Source organism: Monodelphis domestica, chromosome 6, assembly GCF_027887165.1.
Source record: "Monodelphis domestica isolate mMonDom1 chromosome 6, mMonDom1.pri, whole genome shotgun sequence".
NCBI lineage: Eukaryota > Metazoa > Chordata > Mammalia > Didelphimorphia > Didelphidae > Monodelphis > Monodelphis domestica.
Window position 1 is genome coordinate 274,138,758 of NC_077232.1, and position 21,240 is coordinate 274,159,997.

Here is a 21,240-nt window from a genome sequence, read left to right on the forward strand (position 1 = left end):
GGAAATGTGGGCTCTAGGCCCACATTACCATGCCATGTAAATGGGATTTTCTCTCCAAGAGTTCTTTAGAGGAGCTTTCTTTCCAAAAATTTCTTTGGGGAAACTTGGTGGATACATCTTAGCTGTGTGACCCTCGGCAAGTCACTTAACCCATATGCCTAGCCCTTACCACTCTTGAAACCAGAACTTAGAGTTAAAAAAAGAGTTGAGTTTAAAAGTCTCTCCAAATCCTTTCCCTCTTATTTAAGAATGATTTTTCTATACAAACTGACATGTTACTGAGATAAATAAAAAGAGAATGTGTAGTAAACAAACAACCAAAATGCCATTTATTAATAAAAATTCATATTATGGTATGTGCTGTTGGAGAAATCAGAAATCTGTACCACATAGATTAGTGATAAAAATACAAAAATCACAAGAGATCCAAGGAATCATGAAGACAGCACCACAAAAGGGTTACACCATTAGATCAGGGGTGTGGGTAATACTTGGAGTAACAAATCATGGTAGGAAGACCAACTTTCATACACTAAGACAGAGAACTCCAGAAGTATGTAAGGAAGTGCCAACCTACAACAAGAATCTATAGAAGTCCTCCGATAGACTCAAGATTTAGCAAAAGGACAGCAAAGGACAATCAGGCAAAAGAAAAAGGTCACCCTCTTCCTCTCTAAAGCAAGCACTTTAACAGACATGGGAAAGAATGAAAAATGAATGGTTCTTTGTTCCTCCTAACCTACATGGTACAATACTGGAAAATGAACAACACAGTAATGACAAGACAAGGGCACAGACACAGCTGAAATCCAATGCCAGTGCATGATGAAGAACATGAAATCCCAAGAAGTTAAAAAAATGCTAACAATGGTGAACCAAACAAGAAAAGTCTCAGTTCCACATCTCTTAACACTTTACATTCAGTGTGTCCATGGAATAGAGAAAGCTGTAGCATTTAGTTGAATGTGTAGGGTAGGGATATTTTGGGGAGGGGGGAATTCCTTTCACCAAGAAAATCTTTATGCCAGCAGCAAGCACATTTTAGCTATATAGTATATAGTACTTTGAATAAAGTAGGTGCTTTATAAATGCATGTTCACAAAAGTTATGTGAAAGCAAAGCAGGAAGAGTGCTATTGATATCTCAGACATTAGATATGGATACAAGTCTTTTAAGTTCTCCTCTTTTCCCATGTACATATCATTTTTTTTAATAATATTAGCATTGGAGGTATCTGGATCTGAGCCATAATCCTGATTCCAGATGCCAACAGAGCATAGTTCTCTGTCTGCTCATCCTCCAGTGGTGTTCCTGTTGGATCCAGCTTGCTGACATAGTCTTTCTTTGCCTAACTGCAAGATGATTCCACTGTCCATGGAGAAAAGTGCCCTCTATTGATATTACACCATGTTAGCTTTCTTTCCTCACCTTTTCTCTAGATGCCTAAAAACCTTTCCCAGTTAGTTCTTACTAATGTTTTTGGTATACTGTTTCCAGTTCTGAAGGTTCACCCAGAACTGGGGTCTTCCAATTACAAATATGATCACCAGTGTTACAAGACGTGCTTGTGATAAGTCATGCATCAAGGGAAAGTGGCTCTTCTAAACTTGGATAAATATGTGGTTTCTAATTTAAAGTTGCCTCTGGCACACATGCTTATTCATTTGCCAATAAGGCTATGTCAAAGATAAAAAAAAAAAGCAAGCCAAGCATATAATGCACCTACAGTAATTAAACTGACGTCTGGACATGACATTGCATTAAAACTGTGAATCTGTGACCCCACCATGAACAGATGTGGTCAAATCAAGCACCTGAGCTACCAGATAAGAAACCCCTAAAATAAATCCCTGACTTACTTTGTCAGGAGACACCAAGGGAGGGAGATTGATGTAGCAAAAGGGATCAGGAAGCACCCAATTCTCCCTTGCTCAATTCTAACTGGCTTTTCTCCTTACCTTTTCCATAATTTGCCCTAATAAAATCCAACATATGTGTATATTCATTCATCCAAAATCCACAGTTAGTAAAGAGCACAGGATACTCTACTCTCAGATAGTAGATAAATAAAACCTGGGAGAGTAAGAGATCATGGTAGATTTTCTAGGAAAGACAAATTGAAAGTGCATCAATGACCATGTGGACTAATATTCAATGGAAGAGCATGCAGAAGATATTTGACAAAGATGGGCTTTGTACATTGATGCTTATGGGTGTATCCCTCTGGATAGTAAACATGGGAGTCAGAAAAAGAAAACTTGGATCTTGATTCAGGAGTAAACTAACAATCAGTGATTTGCTTCAAGATATGGGCCAAGCCTTTGACTTCTCCAGGTCTCAATTTTCTCCCATGGAAAATGGGCCCTGATCTATGCCTCCTTGCTGCCAAGACAGAACTATTGGTATAAATGATATAAATGGTATGAAAAATAATGGGCAGTTAGTTGGTACAGTACATAGAGCTTCAAGCTTAGAGTCAAGAAGATCTGAGTCTAAACCTGAAGTTTTCTTATGGGTACTCTGGAACAATTCTTGAAAATATCTGGAAACTTCTGGGAGAAAAAGGGCACTGCCAGTGTAAAGTGTGAATGGCAGTTAGTGAATGGTAAGCATGCTTGGAAAAAATAAATTTCACCCCATCCCCCAAATCCAAATGAGAGTTCATGGATCAGCAATCCAGGCTAGATCAACCAAGGAAAGGCAGAGGGGAAAATGGAAGTGATTAGCTTCAGATCACGAGATTAGGAATTACCTCTTAAGCTTAGTCCAACCCCATCAACCGATAGAAACTGAAGCCTAGAGAAATGTAATAACTTTCTTAAAGTTGTAAAATGTATTAATGGTGAGACTGGGACTTGAACCCCAGTATCCAAATCTAATGCTCTTCCCACTGTACCATATTGTTGGGTTTTTTTTCAATCATCATACCCCCCATCAACTTATAGGTGAAGTACTTAAATCTCCCAAAACCACCATGATAAAAATAGCCATTTGTTGATGTTGAAAAAAATGAATGTGAACACCCACTAAAATACCGGTTACTCAGTGTTTCCTGTCTTGAGGACCTCCCTTGGTTCTTCCCTAGATGAGGTAGCTCAGCTGTGAGTTGAAGCATGTGCTATAGTGCAGGCCACCACTCAAAGCTATAGTTTTCCCTTTTTCCACAAGATTATAAAAATACCAGTAACTTTTTTTTATTATTATTTACCGTTTATAAAAAGACTTTTAGAAAAAATACAGATGGGTCACTGCCATCAAACTTCAGTTCCATCTTGTAAATTGTTATGAACTTTGACTTCCAGGTTCACCCTTTTGACTGTAACACCTTTGAATTTGTAGGGCCCCTCATTCTCATTCAACAGATTGATGTTTTTCACAGTACAATATTGTCTATTCATGTTTTTCTCCAGCCTGTCTGGATTTCTCTTGGGTATGTCTACCTTGGTGTTCAGAGGGTATTCATCCAAGATGTCCTCTGTAGCTCTCTTCTTGTTTTGTTTTTGGCATCTTCTGGTGATTAAATAAAACACTAAGAGCAATAACAGGAGTAACATGACAGCGGCCAGGGCACTCCCAATTGATGCACCAGTTTGGGACAGAGAAGCAGCCACAACTGATTCCTGCATCTCCAGATTCAGTGACTTCATGTTCGTGCCATTCTTGATTTTGTCCCCTTCATTGTCATAGATGAGGGAATCGTCAAGGGTCAGTAGGCCTGTGTGGTCCACAAAGTCTCTGCGGCTGCGCCTCACCTGAGATGTGAGAGAACGCTGCACTCGTGGCCCAGAGACAGTATCAGGGCCAATGATATAGATGACTTGGAGATACCACTGGTGTCCTGCTTCCACCTGAAAGAAGAGAACAAAGAGTTCATTTTAGTGTAATCAAAGCAGTAATTTGAGTTGCAGAGAAAATGATATAATAGACAGAAATATTGGTATAAATGATATAAATGGTATAAAAAATAATGGGCAGCTAGTTGGTACAGTAGATAGAGCTTCAGGCTTAGAGTCAGGAAAATATGAGTCCAAATCTGGCCTCAGGCAAGTCACTTAACCCTGTTTGCCTCAGTTTCCTCATCTATAAAAATGAGCTAGAGAAGAAAATGTCAAACTACTCCAGAATCTCTGCCAAGAAAACGCCAAATGGGGTCATGGAGAGTCAGTCATGCCTGAAACAACTGGACAACAAATAAAAGATAATATAGATGAGTGGTAAAAATAGAACAAAAAGAAAAGTAATAGTATTAGTTCCTTTTTTAAAATTTTTGGATAGACAATCATTTTTATTTATTTTTTTGAAAAATTTTATTTAATTAGTCAGTTTAGAACATTATTCCTTGGTTATAAGAATCATAATCTTTCCCTTCCCTCCCGCCACCCCTTGCTATAGCTGACAATTCTACTGGGTTTTACATGTGTCCTTGACCAAATCCTATTTTCACGTTGTTGATGTTTGCACTAGGATGATCATTTAGAGTCTACATTCCCAATCATATCCCCCTCAACCCATGTAATCAAGCAGTTGTTTTTCTTCGGTGTTTCTACTCCCACAGTTTTTCCTCTGCTTGTGGATAGTGTTCTTTCTTGTAAATCCCTCTGGGTTGTTCAGGGTCACTGCATTGCCACCAATGGAGAAGCCCATTACATTCTATTGTACCACAGTGTATTGTACACAGTCTCTGTGTACAATGTTCACCTGGTTCTCCTTCTCTCATTCTGCATCAATTCCTGGAGATCGTTCAAGTTCACATGGAATTCTTCTACTTTATTATTCCTTTGAGCACAATAGTATTCCATCACCATCAGATATCACAATTTGTCAGTCATTCCCCAATTGGAGGACATCCCTTCATTTTCCATTTTTTTGCCACCACAAAGAATGCAACTATGAATATTCTTGTACAAGTCCTTTCCCTTATTAATTCTTTGGGGTACAAACCCAGCAGTGCTATGGCTGGATCAAAGGGCAGACAGACTTTTAGCATTATTTTGGTATAGTTCCAAATTATCCTTCAGAATGGTTGGATCAATTCACAATTCCACCAGCAATGCATTAATGTTCCTACTTTGCCACACCCCCTCCAACATTCATTGCTTTCCTTTGCTGTCAAATCTGGTAGTTGTGAGATGATACCTCAGAGTTGTTTTGATTTGCATCTCTCTGACTATAAGAGATTTAGAACATTTTTTCATGTGCTTATTAATAGTTTTGATTTCTTTATCTGAAAATTGCCTATTTATGTCCCTTGCCCATTTATCAGATGGGGAATGGCTTGATTTTTTGGTACAATTGAGTGAACTCTATATGAATTTGATTAATTAGACCTCTGTTAGAGGTTTTTGTTGTGAAGGTTTCCCACCCCCACCCCCCAATTTGTTGCTTTCCTTCTAATTTTGGTTGCATTGGTATTGTTTGTACAGAAAATTTAAAAAAATTTTCATAATCAATTTGGAAATTATTTTTCGGTTACAAGAATCAGATTCTTTCCCTCCCCCCCCCTTCCTGTAGCCGATGTGAAATTATACAGAGTATTACATGTGTCCTGGACCAGAAACTATTACCATGTTGTTAATATTTGCACTAGGATATTCATTTAGAGTCTCTATCCCCAGTCATATCACCCTCGACCCATGTAATCAAGTAGTTGTGTTTCTTCTGTGTTTCTGCTCCCACAGTTTTCCCTCTGGATGTGGATAGTGTTCTTTCTCATAGATCCCTCTGGGTTGTTCAGAATCACTGCACTGCCACCAATAGAGAATCCCATTACATTTGATTGTACCACAGTGTATCAGACTGTGTATAATGTTCTCCTGGTTCTGCTCCTTTCACTCTGTATCAGTTCCTGGAGGTCATTTCAGTTCACATGGAATTCCTCCACTGTATTATTCCTTTAGGCACAATAGTATTCCATCACCAACATATACCACAATTTGTTCAGCCATTCCCCAATTGAAGGGAATCTCCTCATTTTCCATTTTTTTTTTTTGCCAACACAAAGAGGCAGCTATGAATATTCTTGTACAAGTCCTTTTCCTTATTATCTCTTTGGGGTACAAGCCCAGCAGTGCTATGGCTGGATCAAAGGGCAGACAGTCTTTTATCGCCCTTTGGGCATAGTTCCAAATTGCCCTCAGAATGGTTGGATGAATTCACAACTCCACCAGTAATATATTAATGTCCCAACTGTGCCACATCCCCTCCAGCATTCATTACTTTCCTTTGCTGTCGTTAGCCAATCTGCTAGGTGGGAGGTGATATTTCAGAATTGTTTTTATTTGCATCTCTCTGATTATAAGAGATTTAGAACATTTTTTCATGTGCTTATTAATAGTTTTGATTTCTTTAACTGAAAATTGCCTATTCATGTTCCTTGCCCGTTTATTAATTGGGGAATGGCTTGATTTTTTGTACAATTGGTTTAACTCTTTATAAATTTGAGAAATTAGACCTTTGTCAGAGGTTTTTGTTATGAAGATTGTTTCCCAATTGGTTGCTTCCCTTTTAATTTTGGTTGCATTGGTTTTGTTTGTACAAAACCTTTTTAATTTGATGTAATCAAAATTATTGATTTTACGTTTTGCGATTTTTTTCCAGCTCTTGCTTCTTTTTAAAGTCTTTCCTTTCCCAACCATCAGACAAGTATACCTGTGTTCACCTAATTTGCTTATATTTTCCTTCTTTATATTCAAGTCATTCACCCATTCTGAGTTTATCTTGGTGTAGGGTGTGAGATGTTGATCCAAACCTAATCTCTCCCACACTGTCTTCCAATTTTCCCAACAGTTTTTATCAAATAGTGGATTTTGGTCCCAACAGCTGGGATCCTTGGGCTTATCATAGACTGTCTTGCTGAGGTCATTTACCCCAATTGTATTCCACTGGTCCTCCTTTCGGTCTCTTAGCCAGTACCAAATTGTTTTGAAGACCACTGCTTTATAATATAATTTGAGATCTGGGACTGCAAGTCCTCCTTTCTTCTTATTTTTTTCATGATTTCCCCGGATATCCTTGATCTTTTGTTCTTCTAAATGAAATTTGTTATTTTTTTTTCCTAATTCAAAAAAAAGTTTTTTTTGGTAGTTCAATGGGTATGGCACTAAATAAGTAAATTAATTTGGATAGGATTGTCATTTTTATTATGTTAGCTTGTCCCATCCATGAGCAATCAATGTTTTTTTCAACTGTTTAGATCTAGTTTTAATTGTGTGGAGAGTGTTTTGTAGTTGTTTTCATATAGTCCCTGTGTTTGCCTCAGCAGAAAGATTCCTAAGTACTTTTTATTGTCTAGGGTCATTTTAAATGGAATTTCTCTTTCTCTCTCTCTCTTTTTTTTTAAACCCTTAACTTCCATCTTGGAGTCAATACTGTGTATTGGCTCCAAGGCAGAAGAGTGGTAAGGGATAGGCAATGGGGGTCAAGTGACTTGCCCAGGGTCACCGAAATGGGAAGTGTCTGAGGCCAGATTTGAACCTAGGACCTCCCATCTCTAGGCCTAGCTCTCAATCCACTGAGCTACCCAGCTTCCCCCTCTCTTTCTAACTCTTGCTGCTGAGATGTGTTGGAGATAAATAGAAATGCAGATGACTTATGTGGGTTTATTTTGTATCCTGCAACTTTGCTAAAGTTGTTGATTATTTCCACTAGCTTTTTGGTTGATTCTCTAGGATTCTTTAAGTAGTCCATCATATCATCTGCAAAGAGTGATAGCTTGCTCTCCTCCTTGCCTATTTTAACACCTTCAATTTCTTTTTCTTCTCTAATTGCTACAGCCAGTGTTTTTAGTACAATCTTAAATAATAGAGGTGATAATGGCATCCATGTTTCATTCCTATTCTTATTGGGAAGGCCCCATTGCAGATAATGTTTGCTGATGGTTTTAGATATATACTGTTTATTATTTTTAAGAAAGGCCCTTCTATTCCTATGCTTTCTAGTGTTTTCAAAAGGAATGGGTGATGTATTTTGTCAAAGGGTTTTTCTGCATCTATTGAGATAATTGTGATTTTTGTTGGTTTGCTTGTTAATATGGTCAATTATGTTGATGGTTTTCCTAATATTGAACCATCCTTGCATTCCTGTTATGAATCCTACCTGGTCATAGTGAATAACCCTTGCTGGAGTCTTTTTGCTAGTATCCTATTTAAGATTTTTACATCTATATTCATTAAGGAGATTGGTCTATAGTTTTCTTTCTCTGTTTTTGACCTATCTGGCTTTGGAATCAGGACCATATTTATGTCATAAAAGGAATTTGGTAGAACTCATTCTTTGATTATTGTCAAATAGTTTGTATAATATTGGGATTAGTTGTTCTTTGAATGTTTGATAGAATTCATTTGTGAATCCAACTGGACATGGGGATTTTTTCTTAGGGATGTCTTTGATGGCTTGTCCAATCTCTTTTTCTGATATGGGGTTGTTTAGGTAATCTATTTCTTCCTCTGTTAGTCTAGATAATTTATATTTTTGTAAATATTCATCCATATCACCTAGATTGCCATATAAATGGGCATAGCACTTTAGTGATTGCTTTAATTTCCTCTTCATTAGAGGTGAGGTCTCCCTTTTCATCTTGGATGCTGTCAATTTGGTTTTCTTCTTTCCTTTTTTTAAAAATTAGATTGACCAGTACTTTGTCTATTTTATTTCTTTATTCAAAGTTACAGCTTCTACTGTTATTTATTAAATCAATAGTTCTTTGACTTTCAATTTTATTAATTTCTCCTTTGATTTTTTTGGATCTCTAATTTAGTTTTCATCTAAGGATTTTTAATTTGTTCGCTTTCTAGTTTTTTTAATTTGCATGCCCAGTTCATTGACTTCTGTCCTCTTTAGTTTGTTAATATATGAACTCAAGGATATAAATTTCTACCTGGGTACTGCTTTGGCTGCACCCCATAGGTTTTGAAAGGATGTGTGATCATTGTCATTTTCTTCAATGGATTTATTAATTTTTTCTATGATTTGTTCTTTAGCTAATCAATTTTGGAGAATCATATTGTTTAGTTTCCAATTAATTTTTTATATACCTCTCCATATACACTTACTAATTCTTATTTTCATTGCATTGTAATCTGAGAAGGTTGCATTTATTATTTCTCCTCTTTTGCACTTGTTTGCAATGTTTTTATGCCCTAATCCATGGTCAACTTTTGTGAATGTACCATGTGCTGCTGAAAAGACCCCCTTTGTTTCTTTTCCCATTTCTTTTAGTATTAACCTCTTTTTTAAAACTCTAGTTGTGTGTATATATATATATATATATGTACACACATATATATGTATTTATGCATACACATACCTATATGCATATTTATGTCTTGGTATTTCATCCTATACAGTTCATCACTGTTCCCTCTAACTGTAATTCTTCTAGATGCGCAGGTGATAATAACAATTTTTAAGAGTTGCCAATGGCCTCTTTCTCATAAGATAATTATTTTATCTTATTGGGTCTCTTAAAAAAAGTTGTTTTACTGTTTGTTTTTCTTTTTACCCACCTTTCTTAATTACCTTTTGATGATTCTCTTGAGTTCTGTGCTAGGGCATCAAATTTTCTGTTCCGGTCTGGTCTTTTCTTTACAAATGCTTGGAATTCTTCTATTTTGGTAAATGACCATACTTTCCCCTATAAGAATATAGTCAGTTTTACTGGGTAATTGATTCTTGGTTTTAGACCTAGTTCCCTTGCTTTCCGGAATATCATATTCCATGCCTTTTGGTCCTTCAGTGCAGATGCAGCCAGATCCTGTGTTGTCCTCACTGTGGTTCCATGGTATCTGAATGACTGCTTCTTGTCAGCTTGTAAAATTTTTCCTTGGTCTGATAGTTCTTGAATTTGGCTATAACATTCCTGGGTGTTGTCAGTTGGGGATTAAGTACAGGAGGTGATCTGTGGATTCTTTCAATCTCCCCCTTTCCCTCTTGTTCTAGAATATTGGGGAAGTTTTCTTGGATAATTTCCTGTAGTATGATATCCAGGCCTTTTCTTTTGTCATGGTCTTCTGGTAGACCAATGATTCTTAAGATGTCTCTCCTGGAATTATTTTCTAAATCTTCTGTTTTGTGAATGAGGTGCTTCATATTTTCCTCAATTTTTTCATTTTTTAAATTTGTTTTATGCTTCCTTGTGAAGTTGCTTGCTTCTAGTTGTTGTATTCTGGATTTTAAGCCTTGATTTCATCCCTGGCCTTTTTGGTCATCCTTCTTCTCATCTTTCATCAACTTTGCCTCATTTTCAAGCTAATTACTTTTGGCTTTCAAGACACTGTTTTATGTTTCCAGGTGACTTATCTTACTTTTTAAGTTCTTTTCCCAGTTGTCTTTAGCCTCTCTTAATTGTTTTTTTAAATTGTATTTTGAGTCCTGTGTCCCAAAGCCTGTGTCCCATTCGCTGGAGTTTCTGTGTTTTTGCTTGGTGTTCCTTGATCCTCATCTCTTCCATTTGCTCTTTGTTCATTGCCTGGATAGAAGCTGTGGATTATAATTTCTTTTTTCTTTTTCTGTTGTTTTCTCACATTTCCCCTTTTTTCCTCCCCTGTGGTTGCCTGTAGTCTTGCTCCTCTCATTATGTGCTAGATCTGTGGCTTTGGGCTGTGCTGTCCTGAAGGGACTTTTTTCTCTGTTCTGTTGATTGATCAGGTTATCAGATCTTTCCAGGCTGACAGCAGAAGCTGAGAAGGAGCTGGGCTTCCTGCCCTGTGGTCAAGGTTGTTGCCTGTAGTTTGTGGCAGCCTTTGCCCTTTGGAGCTCAGTCAGCAAGGCTCTCAGATCAGTCTGTGTGTGTGTGTGTGTGTGTGTATTTGTGTGGAGTGTTGGAGCTTGAGCTTCTCTGCCTTTTGATGGCTTCTTATCTGCCCTTATTGATAAGATTGAGCCAGGGCAGAAGAGTTGATCTGCAAAGCTGGCTGTGCCTTGAGGCTAAAACCTCCAGAAGTGGTTGGCAAGATGGAGTGTTTCAGTTGTGACTGTGCTGCCTGCTCTGTTCTTATGCGAACTGTGTTCTAAGCTCTGAGCCTGGCACAGCTTTGCCAGAAAGTTTCTTCCTCTGGACTAGTGCCCTTGACAGCTCAGAGATTCCAGTCACACCTGGAGGCTTGGCACTATAGGTGGGGGTCAAGGTGGTCCTGGGACCTTCCTTCTTCCTTCCCCTTAAACCCATGTGTTCAGGGTTATTGGGGGGGGGGGCATACCTTTTAAGTTTGGTCCAGGAAGAGGGCTTCCTAGCTCTGTCCTGTTGTTAGATTTGGTTTTCAGTCCCCTGGAAGCATTGTGTTTTTGTTCAGTGAGGAAGGGTTAATGGAGGTCTGAATTTTTGCTGCCTCTAAGCCACTGCCTTGACTCAGCCCCAGTTCCTTTTCTTTAGAGAGACCCATTTTGTTTTCCATGTTAGATACACTTGTTTCGTTTACAACACTAAATATTTCTTTATGATTATGTAAAAATGAAAGTTCAAAAGTGATTTTTGTCAATTGTATGCACTTTCTTTAATTCAAGTCCTTGGAGAGGCTAGGGCTGGCAGATTGTTTGAGCCTTGGAGTTCTTAGCTATAGAAGGGCTAAGTACTTTGAGTGTCTGCATTTAAGTATGGCTTTGGGTACCCGATTGTCTAAGGAGTGGGGAATGAATGTAGATGGGAAATAGGGTAAGTCAAACAAAATTCTTTTGCCCACCAACTTCCACTTGGGATGAAACTAAAAAACTTGCTATGGTTAAAAAATTCATCAGTCTCCTTGGAGATGCTGCATGGTATGGAGAACATAGAGGCAAGACTTGGTGTCAGGAAGACCTGAGTATGAATCCTATCTCATCACTTTAGGAAAATCATGCAAAATATCTAAGCCTCAGTTTTCCCATCTGTAAAATATAGGGATTGGACTTGTGATATTTAAGACCCAATGGTGGATATCCCTCCAGCAGAAAAAGAAAGAAAACCAAAAAAAGTTATCAATGTGGACACTGACACACCTTGGTGTTGCTTTGGAGAACCTAGGGCCATCTTGTCAACATGAAGAAACGTGAATGAAGGATTTTGGTGGAGTCAAACAAAATCTACATTTTCTTATTATGATTATTTTATTTTGTTTCAAGGCATAGTGTTTCATTATCTATTCATCTTGTTCATATTTAAATTATATTCTTTTCAAAAATAGATTGTAGAAATCATGACTACTTTATATAGTAAATATTTTAGAATAAAAAGAATTTTAGGCATTTTCAAAATAATGCTATAAAAATGAATGACCCCAACTAAAATAATTTAAGTAGACAAAAATGTCCACATACCATATAGTTCAGGAACTAATTTCAATTCAAGTATGACTTCCATAATTAGATAGTCCTATAATCATAGGCCTGTGATCATTGATGGAGTTTTTCACCCTTTTGAAATAATGGCTAATATAAAAAAAAATGGTATTGATAGGATGTCGAGACACTAAGGTTTTTGGATTCCTCAGTTTCTCTCAGTGAAGGTACTGTGAGACTGCCTCACCATGATCAGTGTGCTCTAAGTCTCCCAGACCAGTTGATAAACACAGGGTTTGTTTTGAAACTGCAAAAAGGTATAATGGGAGGCCTCTCCCTGGCCTCTCCCTTGCCTATCTGACTAGATTTCCCAAACTCACTAGTTAACCTGCTGTATTTATCCTGCCTGGTTGTTTATAGGATGAGATAGACCTTCTACTATCTTAAGGTTGAACTCTTTATTGAGTCTTTATTGACCAGGCCAGAGTTGGCCTCGGGCCCTCACCAACAGTTTGGTTAGATCAGGCTAGTGGCACACAGATATTCATCTTCGCAGCAGGCAAGACTTCTCAGCAGAGAGGAACTATTTAAATTTCCTCAAAGTAGGGTTTTCTTCAAGTCAGGAACAAGAGATATGGTATCTTGATCTCTTCAGCTCCAAGGGATAGGAAGTCAAACTCTCCTCAGCTCTGGAGACAGGAAGCTCAAGAGCCCTGAGCAACCATTGGTATTCTCCTTTTATCCCTTCTCTGTGTTCCAGAATACCTTGTCAATCAGTTCCTGTCATGTGGCTGGCAAATCTCTCTCTCTCTCTCTCTCTCTCTCTCTCTCTCTCTCTCTCTCTCTCTCTCTCTCTCTCTCTCTCTCTCTCTCTCTCTCTCTCTCTCTCTCTCTCTCTCTTCTCTCTCACATTTATTGCAATCCATTTCTCTTCTTCTCTCCTTACACATTCATGTGCTGTGCCAGTTGTCCATGCCTTCCCATTAATTCTTTTTAGTGGTCCTCCCAATGTGCTAGTAGACTTCCTTTAGCCCTCCTGGGGCTTCAAGTGGACCAGAAAAGCAGATGGGCTGTCCATTGGTTAGTACTTCCTCTTATTATATGGCTAGTCCACTTTCTTTTCTGGCCATTTATCTCTTTATGATACCCTTTACATCAATTTCTTGGGCAATTCTTCAGTAGTAATCTCATTTGTTGGGCAGCTAGGTGGCATGGTGGATAGAGTATCAGGCCAGGAATTAGAAAGACTCATCTTCATGATTTCAAATATAGCCTCAGATAATTACTGGATTTGTGACCCTGGATAAGTCACTTAACCCTATTTGTCTCCATTTCCTCATCTGTAAAATAAATTGCAGAAGGAAAAAGTAAACCACTCCTGTGGCTTTGCTAAGAAAACCACAAATGGGGTCATGAAGGGTCAGACATGATTAAAATGACTTAATAATAAAATCTCATTTGATCCTCATGTTAATCCTGGGAGCAGTGCTATTATTATCTCCATTTTACAGCTGAAGAAAATGAGGCAAAGGTTAAGTAACTTGCCCAGTGTTATGCAACTATTGTCTGAGGTTGGATTTGAACTCAGGTCATCTTCACTTTAGCTCCACTGCACAATGTAGCTGCCTCGAACAGACTCATTCATTCAGGTTCTAGTAGGTAACTTATAATGTGCATTGTGTACATATGCAAGAGAAACCTGCTACCTGAATATTTCCTGGATCATCCCATGAAGGATAGAGAAAAGGGATGAATCCAGTGACAAGACTTTTATTCCCCCCTTCAACTGCACTCACTCCTCCCACAATACCAGATGTGATACAAAGTCCAGAAATCTGAGATCTGTGGTTAGTTTTAAAAAATAGGGAAAATGAAACCTGGCAATGGAAGCTCCTCCATGTTCCTCACACACAGGCTGTCTCCATCATTCCAAATGCCTGTGTGATGTTTGTGGCACCATAAAATATACACAGATACCTTTGGGAGGTAAGCCTTGACCTATACACATGTTTACAGAATGGCCATGTAGATCAGCTGACCCAGCCCAGGGCGTGAATCAATTGAGGTTTCCAGGAAGGCTCCCTAGTGAGGTACATTTCACTATGTATCTAGTGAAAATGACCACTAGGTACATAGCCCTGATGCAACTGAAGATAGTGGGCTAAAGTATTCTGAAATACTGTTGAATATTGGAGGAGGAAGGAGCCTAAGATATTTTCTAGTCCACTCCTTCATTCTGATGAATCTGAAGACGTAATAGGTGGTGACTTGTTCAAAGTCACTTGTTATAGTTCACAACTAATGCATGGGAGGGCTGACTCCATCATACCATATAATCATTTTGGCTCAGGAGATGGTTTCATGAGTTGCTGAGGCCAAAAATATTCATCATTCAGAGACTGATCTGGAGATGTTGTGACTCTCCCAACTCAGGCTGGTTATCAGACACAAAGTCTGTGACTGGACCCTTATTTGAAGCTTTTCTAGCATGGCAGCCTGGCCAAAACTTGTATCCTGATAATAGCAATGCCTTGGGGAGCCTCGGGTCACTTGCATATAACAAAGAAGCATTGCAGAGGGGCTGGGGTTGAAGTCTGAATCTTCCTCAAAGACATTGTAAAAAGATAAACAAAGTTCAGAGTCAATCCTCATCCTTTTTGGGGTTTTAAAAAAGAAACTTAGTCCACTGCTTCACTGTTTCTCATAAAACCTACCTGAATAGGAAACATTGAGCAGATTAATTTAAAAATACTTGGAAATAACTGCATGAGATACTGAAGAGTAGAATCAAGAATATTATGTATAGCCACAGATTGAATATTTGAAGAATAACTTGTGAATGTTCACCTTTAGAGAATGAAGTGAGAATATGAAAGACATTAAATATACATATCTTTTTCAAGATGATGCCTTCCATGATGTGGGGAGGGAAGAGAAGGGCAGAAGGGCTGAGATGGTTGGAAATAAATATTAATAATAAAAAAACCCTACCTTATAAAGTGCATCTACTTTCAGAGTAAATCCATCCACACCTGGCATGTTACTGACCACATGGAAATCAGATAAATCAGAAGCAAAGTGGGCATCAAAAGGCACATCATGGAAGTATTTATCAATGACTTCTGGCTGACTTCGATCCTAGAATTTACAGGAAAAATGAATGAATAGTCTAGAGTTACAGAAATATTCCTTTATTTATTTAGCCAGAATTTATAAGCATTTGCTTTGGGCAAGGCATTATATAAAGACCAAATGAAGACCAGTTCCTGACCTCAAGGAAATTACATTCTGCCTATTGGGAAGATGCAACATTGTAAAAAGATACATAAATACAGTATTACTTAAGAGGAGGAAGTATGTTTTTTTCCCAAAACTCTTACATTAAATATTGGTTCTAGGGCAGAAGAGCAGGAAGGGCTAGGCAATTAAGGTCAAGCAACTTACTCTGAGTCACAGAACTAGGAAGTGTCTGAGGCAAGATTTGAATCCAGGGTCTCCTGCCTTTATGCCTAGCTCTCTATTCACCAAGCCAGATGAATAGAAGGTAATAGTTTTAGAAAAGAAAACCATACACCTAGTCATCTAGCTGCTTTAGAATATACATTCTTAATATAGAATGCTTGCCCTTTTGTGTCTTTGAATAAAGACAACCTACAAAAGTCATTTTCTAGGCACAGGTCTCATATCACCAAATCTAATGAAGTAAAATTTCTTTTCTTGCCTTAAAATTTCAAATTCAACTTCCTGTTAACTATTTTTTGTTAATGTGTATATATATGCATACATAGCTATGTGTGTATCTCATATATATATATATGCATATGCATATATACACATCTGGTTTTGTTAAGGGTTCCTTTCTATGATTTTATCTACTGTGAAATTTTTGGTATCTCTATTACTAGTTTCTTCCTATACTACAGTTACTCTACAATGGTGGGCTAGTTTTTCTCCTTCCTCTTTCCTTTTCAGTTTAAAGTTGTTTTTTATTTAGAAATTCTAGAGAAATACATGTTTAAAAGTCTTTGTAAGGACATTCTGTCCATCTCCTGCAGCTAAATATGGAAGTTTATATCTAGGGGGTGGGACTTTATATTTCTATCTGGTCAAAATCAGCAGAAGGAACCTTTACTGCCACTTATGGACAATATTTCTGTGCTACCAAGACTTGATATCTCATCTTTCTAAAGGATAAAGTAAAATAATTTAGTAAAGAAGAAAAAAAAACCGAAGAAATGGACCAAGTTAGAAATTTCATGTCTTGGTTTCTAATAATTTTCATACCAGCAACAGGAATCTGTGCTTTAAGTGTTTATTAGGTTGAATACATCCATACTGTGGCCCTTCATTGTAGATTGTCCCAGTAGGGTCAAAGAAAGGTACATAGCCATCCTTGCCAGTACAGAGGTAGACTTTTTCCAGCTGCAGTTTGTAAGCTGAGTTGAGGTTCTGCTCAGGATTCCAAAGTACACGGCCATAGAGGATCTGACCTATAAAGATGGAGGAGTAAAGAACAAGGTCAGAATTGAGTGTAGTTGAGAAAAAAATAGAGTAATTTTAGATATTTGCATAATAGCATATTTTTGTATGTTTATCTTACAATTAAATATCTGAGGCATAATAAACAAAAATAAACAAAAGCTCTTTGAGGTGCTCAATAATTTTTAAGAGTGCAAAGGGATTGAGAATCACTGTTCTAGTACAACCCCCTCATTTTGCAAATGAAGAAACTGAAGCCCAAAAAAGTTAAGTAACCTATTAAAAGTCACAAAGGCTTTAGAGGAAGGCAAAATTTGAATCCGGGGTCTCTGACTCCAGAGTTAGTGTCCCCCCGCCCCCACTTTATTAAGGAGTGTACAAAGGCTTTTGCCCCTATAGAACCACACATCAGTCAAACTATGCTGAGGATGTCAAAATGAAAGCTCATGTGAAGAGATATTTGTCTCATTTTTCTTCCTCTCTCTCTCTCTCTCTCTCTCTCTCTCTCTCTCTCTCTCTCTCTCTCTCTCTCTCTCTCTCTCTCTCTCTCTCTCGAGATCCAGATATAGATGTATGGATAGTCTTACCCTTTGAAAAAGCCCCTTTGTAATCCATTTCTGCCAGTGACATGTCAGAAGTGCTTGGGTCCATCAGAAACACTTTCTCATTGTTGCATAGCTGAAACTCAGTGTTGAGTGAATAGACAACTGGCACTGGGCGATTAGTCTGCTGGAATGCAATAGGTATCAAAAATCTAAATGAAGGAAAGAAATAAGATCTCCATGAAAAGGTGGATCATGTTTCATACAATTCTGTCTTCTGGAAATAAGGCCATGACGACACATGGAAAAGAGGGGAGAGGGGAAGGGAATGAGCATTTATTAAGTGCCTATAATGTGCTTTACAAATATCTCATTTCATCTTCACATAAACCCTGTGAGGTAGTGTAAAATTGAGATTTGAACTCTAGACTCCATTCCCCAGGAGTCCTTGCTAGCTCCCAGAATGCCCTCTAATCTCACTGAATTCTCACCTGGGACGAGAACTAAATTTTATTTAAAGGGTCTTCCCTGTAGGTGGGCTCTTTTACTTCCTGTCTCCGCTGGCAAACAGACGCGCCTCATGATGTGAGTGAAATTTTGGGTGGGCCTTATGTCCCACCTGGCATGTGCCTTTTCTTACTTGTATATTCTTAAATTCTCAACCTTTAATAAACCTCATAAAATAGAATACTCCTTGCAGAGAGAAACTAATTTCTACCTGCCTCAGTCTCCCCTAAATTTTAATCTTTACAGTTGGTGACCTAATGGGAGAAAAAGACTCTCAACCTTCTGATTCTTTTCTGATCTTTAGTTCAGCTTTAATAGCTAGAGCCTAGAAATTTTTTTTTAAGCCACGTTTCTCTGGTCAAGGTTTTTTTTTTATCCTCGCAAAGCTGCTGCTCGGTTCCAGCCATTAGCTCCTGGCCCTGCCTGCCTGTTTGCCATTTGTCTCTCACCTGGTTCCCAACTGCTTTGTCCTGCCTGCCTGTTTTTTCCTGCTGCTGCTACTGACCTCTCTCTGTCCTCACCTGGTCCTGGTCCTGGTCCCGGCCCTGCCCACCCTGGAAGCCTGCCCTGGCTCTGGCTCCTGCTCCTGGCCTCTCACCTGGTGCCTGCTCTCCCGGCCCTGCCTGCCTGTGTTCCTGCCTACAGCCATCTTCTGGCTGCTGCCTGCCTATTTATGTGCCCTAGACCCATGAGCACGACCCCAGCTGGCTAATCACCCAGATCCTTGGAGCAGATCGCTCAGGACTCATTTCTACCAGCTCATTTCTACCAGGTAATAAACTCGGGGTATTGACCACGTGGGCGGATCAGAGTGTAGGAGGGGAGAGAGAAAGGGAGAGGAAAAGAAACAGACTTTTAAGCAATGGGCTATTTAAAAGGATATCTTTTGACTCTTCTGGTAATTTCACTGATTTCACCTGTGTGTCAGAAGAAAGATTCAGCCCAAAGATTCAACTTTGAAGGGGCAAATGGGTGGCTCAGGGAATTGAGAGCCAGGCCTAAAGACATGCGGTCCTGGGTTAAAATCTGGCCTCAGATACTCCACAGCTGTGGGGCCCTGAGCAGATCCCTTAACCCCCATTGCTTAGCCCTTACCACTCTGCCTTCCGACAATAGACATTTAAATGGATAAGAATCTAAGGAACTTTAAAGACTAGAGGCTATATTTTAAGGCATTTCAGACTCCAATGGTTTATTTAAAAAATCTCTGTATTGCATTTTCCTAATTGCTTTGTTTAAGGTTTAACTTTGTGATGTTAAATTCATATGTTACTGGATTCAATATTATTCTGTTACACTGAAGGTTGATTGAATTTCTTTTGAATGTACTGGGTTTTAAAATTCTGTTGCTTTTCCTCTATAATCATATATTTAAAAAAATCATTGTAATAATTAAGCCCATATAAGAAAAAAAAAAACAGTTTTTCTATTTTTGCCTTTGTAAATTGTCACATAGAGGATAGATGAAGTTCAGAACTGGTTACAATTGTATAACAACCTTTGGAAAATTTAATATGCTAAATATCTCAAATGATTTTAAGGGTTTTTAAAATATGATTTTTATAAATTTTTTTTAACAATCTCTGGTCATTTTTGCCTGCCCCTACCACGAGGTAAGGCCAATTCAAGCTGAAGTAAAATACATTTTATAACCCCCAACCTTCCCGCATTTCTAAATATGTGAATGGAAGTTGGGGCAGTTAATCTCAGGGCATTTGTACCCCTAAAAAGCCTCCAAAAAAGGAGCATCCCTTCATTTATACTCTTCAGCTCACTATTTAACTTCCACCAGAATGATATATAGATTTCTTGATTATGTTCTTAATCCAAGATGAGTTTTACTTTGTTAAAAATATGTTTATTACCAAGGTTGAAAGATTTGCTATGATTGTAAAAATTTGTGACAAATATCCATCAATTCATAGGTTTTAAAAATGTCATACAACAACTTATGTGAAATATGATAGTGTGTTTGTTTGCTATTGTAATTAATTGGGCTATTGAGAATTTTGGGGATATTGATATCTACATATTTATACTACTGTTCTTTATTTAAAAAAATGTTACCTTGTTCAATTCATTTGCCTTGTACTCACAGTGGAGCATGGCCAGATATTAAGAGGAAATGGATCTCATTTTTGGTGAGAAAGCCTTGCATTTTATATTTTCTTAGCTGACACAGAGTGTCAATGATTATAAGCTATATTTTTTAATTTTTTAAAGCTCTTTTATTATTATCTTTTTCTTGCATGTGCAATATACTATTTCAGTATTTTTTTATTTTTTATTTTTTCTCTCCTTTTTATATTTGAAGCACATGTCACCAGCATTAAGATTTTCTTTAATCTTTTGATTTTTAAGTTTAAGATGCATTTGCTAATGCATACCCCAAAAGGCTTGTGACTATAAAAATGATGCCACTAATTATTTTTTAAAAATGATGGGACTTTGCTTAATGATTCTGTCTGATTGCAGGACAAGATATACACAACAGAGTCATTGCACAGGGCCAAAGAAAAGCCAATCCAGGATGGATTGATGCACTTCTAGGCCAATACAAAGGTTTTGAACCTAGTGTGAGACTTGGGGTTGCGACACTTGACTTATGTTAAGATGTAGGCCTTCCTTGTGTCCACACTCACTCCGAAGATACTCACAGATGAGTATCCCCAAAACCTTGGCTCATATAATTTGGTTCCTTTTCTGCCTTTCATAGTGTGGTACCTTTCTGTAGTCCTGGCTACTGACTGGGTAAATGCATCATTGCTTAGATCATCTTGATTGGGCCCTGATTCAAGGACTTGTTATAGATTTATTTTTCTTTTACTTAGAATTTTTTTCACATAAGACTTTGATAGTCTATATTTTCATCCAGAGTTTTTTCTTTTTTTCTTTGGATTTTTCTGATATCTTTTTAATATCTCTTACCAATTGGTTCATATACCTCATACCTCAGCCATGCATCCCTAAGTGATCCTGTTTTTTTTTAAGACACCCTCTTAATGGGGGAGTGTAAAAAATATCATTATTTAAATTGCAAAGTTTAAATTCCTTTTGAGAAGAATTTTAGGTAAAAAAAGCTTGTTAACTTCTGAATCCAGAAACTAAACTGTTGGAGAAGCCACCATGAAGAAGCCTCCAGACCACAAGCTGCACAAAAATGAACTTTGGGTGTAGTTGATTGAACATTTATTTGTATGTATACTTTCATGCCAAAGAGGACTGCCCCCTAACTGGCTTTCTGTCAATGCGTCCAGCAATTATTGGTTTTGTTCTTTTTTTTCTCTTATCCTCAAATTATTGTAATCTTTAAATTGATTATGTTTTTATGATCCTTTGGGGTAAGTCCTTTTTCCCAGAAGATCAAACGGGGGGAATGTAAAATTGAGATTTGAACTCTGGACTCCATTCCCCAGGAGTCCTTGCTAGCTCCCAGAATGCCCTCTAATCTCACTGAATTCTC

The 21,240-nt window shown here is 37.9% G+C and overlaps 1 protein-coding gene across 4 annotated transcripts in view; it reads right to left on the bottom strand.

Annotated features, from left to right (window-relative positions):
- Positions 1–303: 303 nt before the first annotated feature.
- The window catches only part of FRAS1 (Fraser extracellular matrix complex subunit 1), a 637,413-nt gene continuing 616,476 nt past the window's right edge, over positions 304–21,240 (bottom strand). For all 4 annotated transcript variants that reach the window (XM_056803248.1, XM_016423079.2, XM_007495970.3 and 1 more), the window contains 4 exons: positions 17,316–17,482; positions 16,534–16,739; positions 15,241–15,387; positions 304–3,848 (listed from right to left, as the gene is read on the bottom strand). In XM_056803248.1, the coding sequence (XP_056659226.1) occupies positions 3,255–3,848; positions 15,241–15,387; positions 16,534–16,739; positions 17,316–17,482 (1,114 nt within the window). In that variant the 3' untranslated portion in view covers positions 304–3,254. The remainder of the gene's footprint in view (positions 3,849–15,240; positions 15,388–16,533; positions 16,740–17,315; positions 17,483–21,240) is intronic.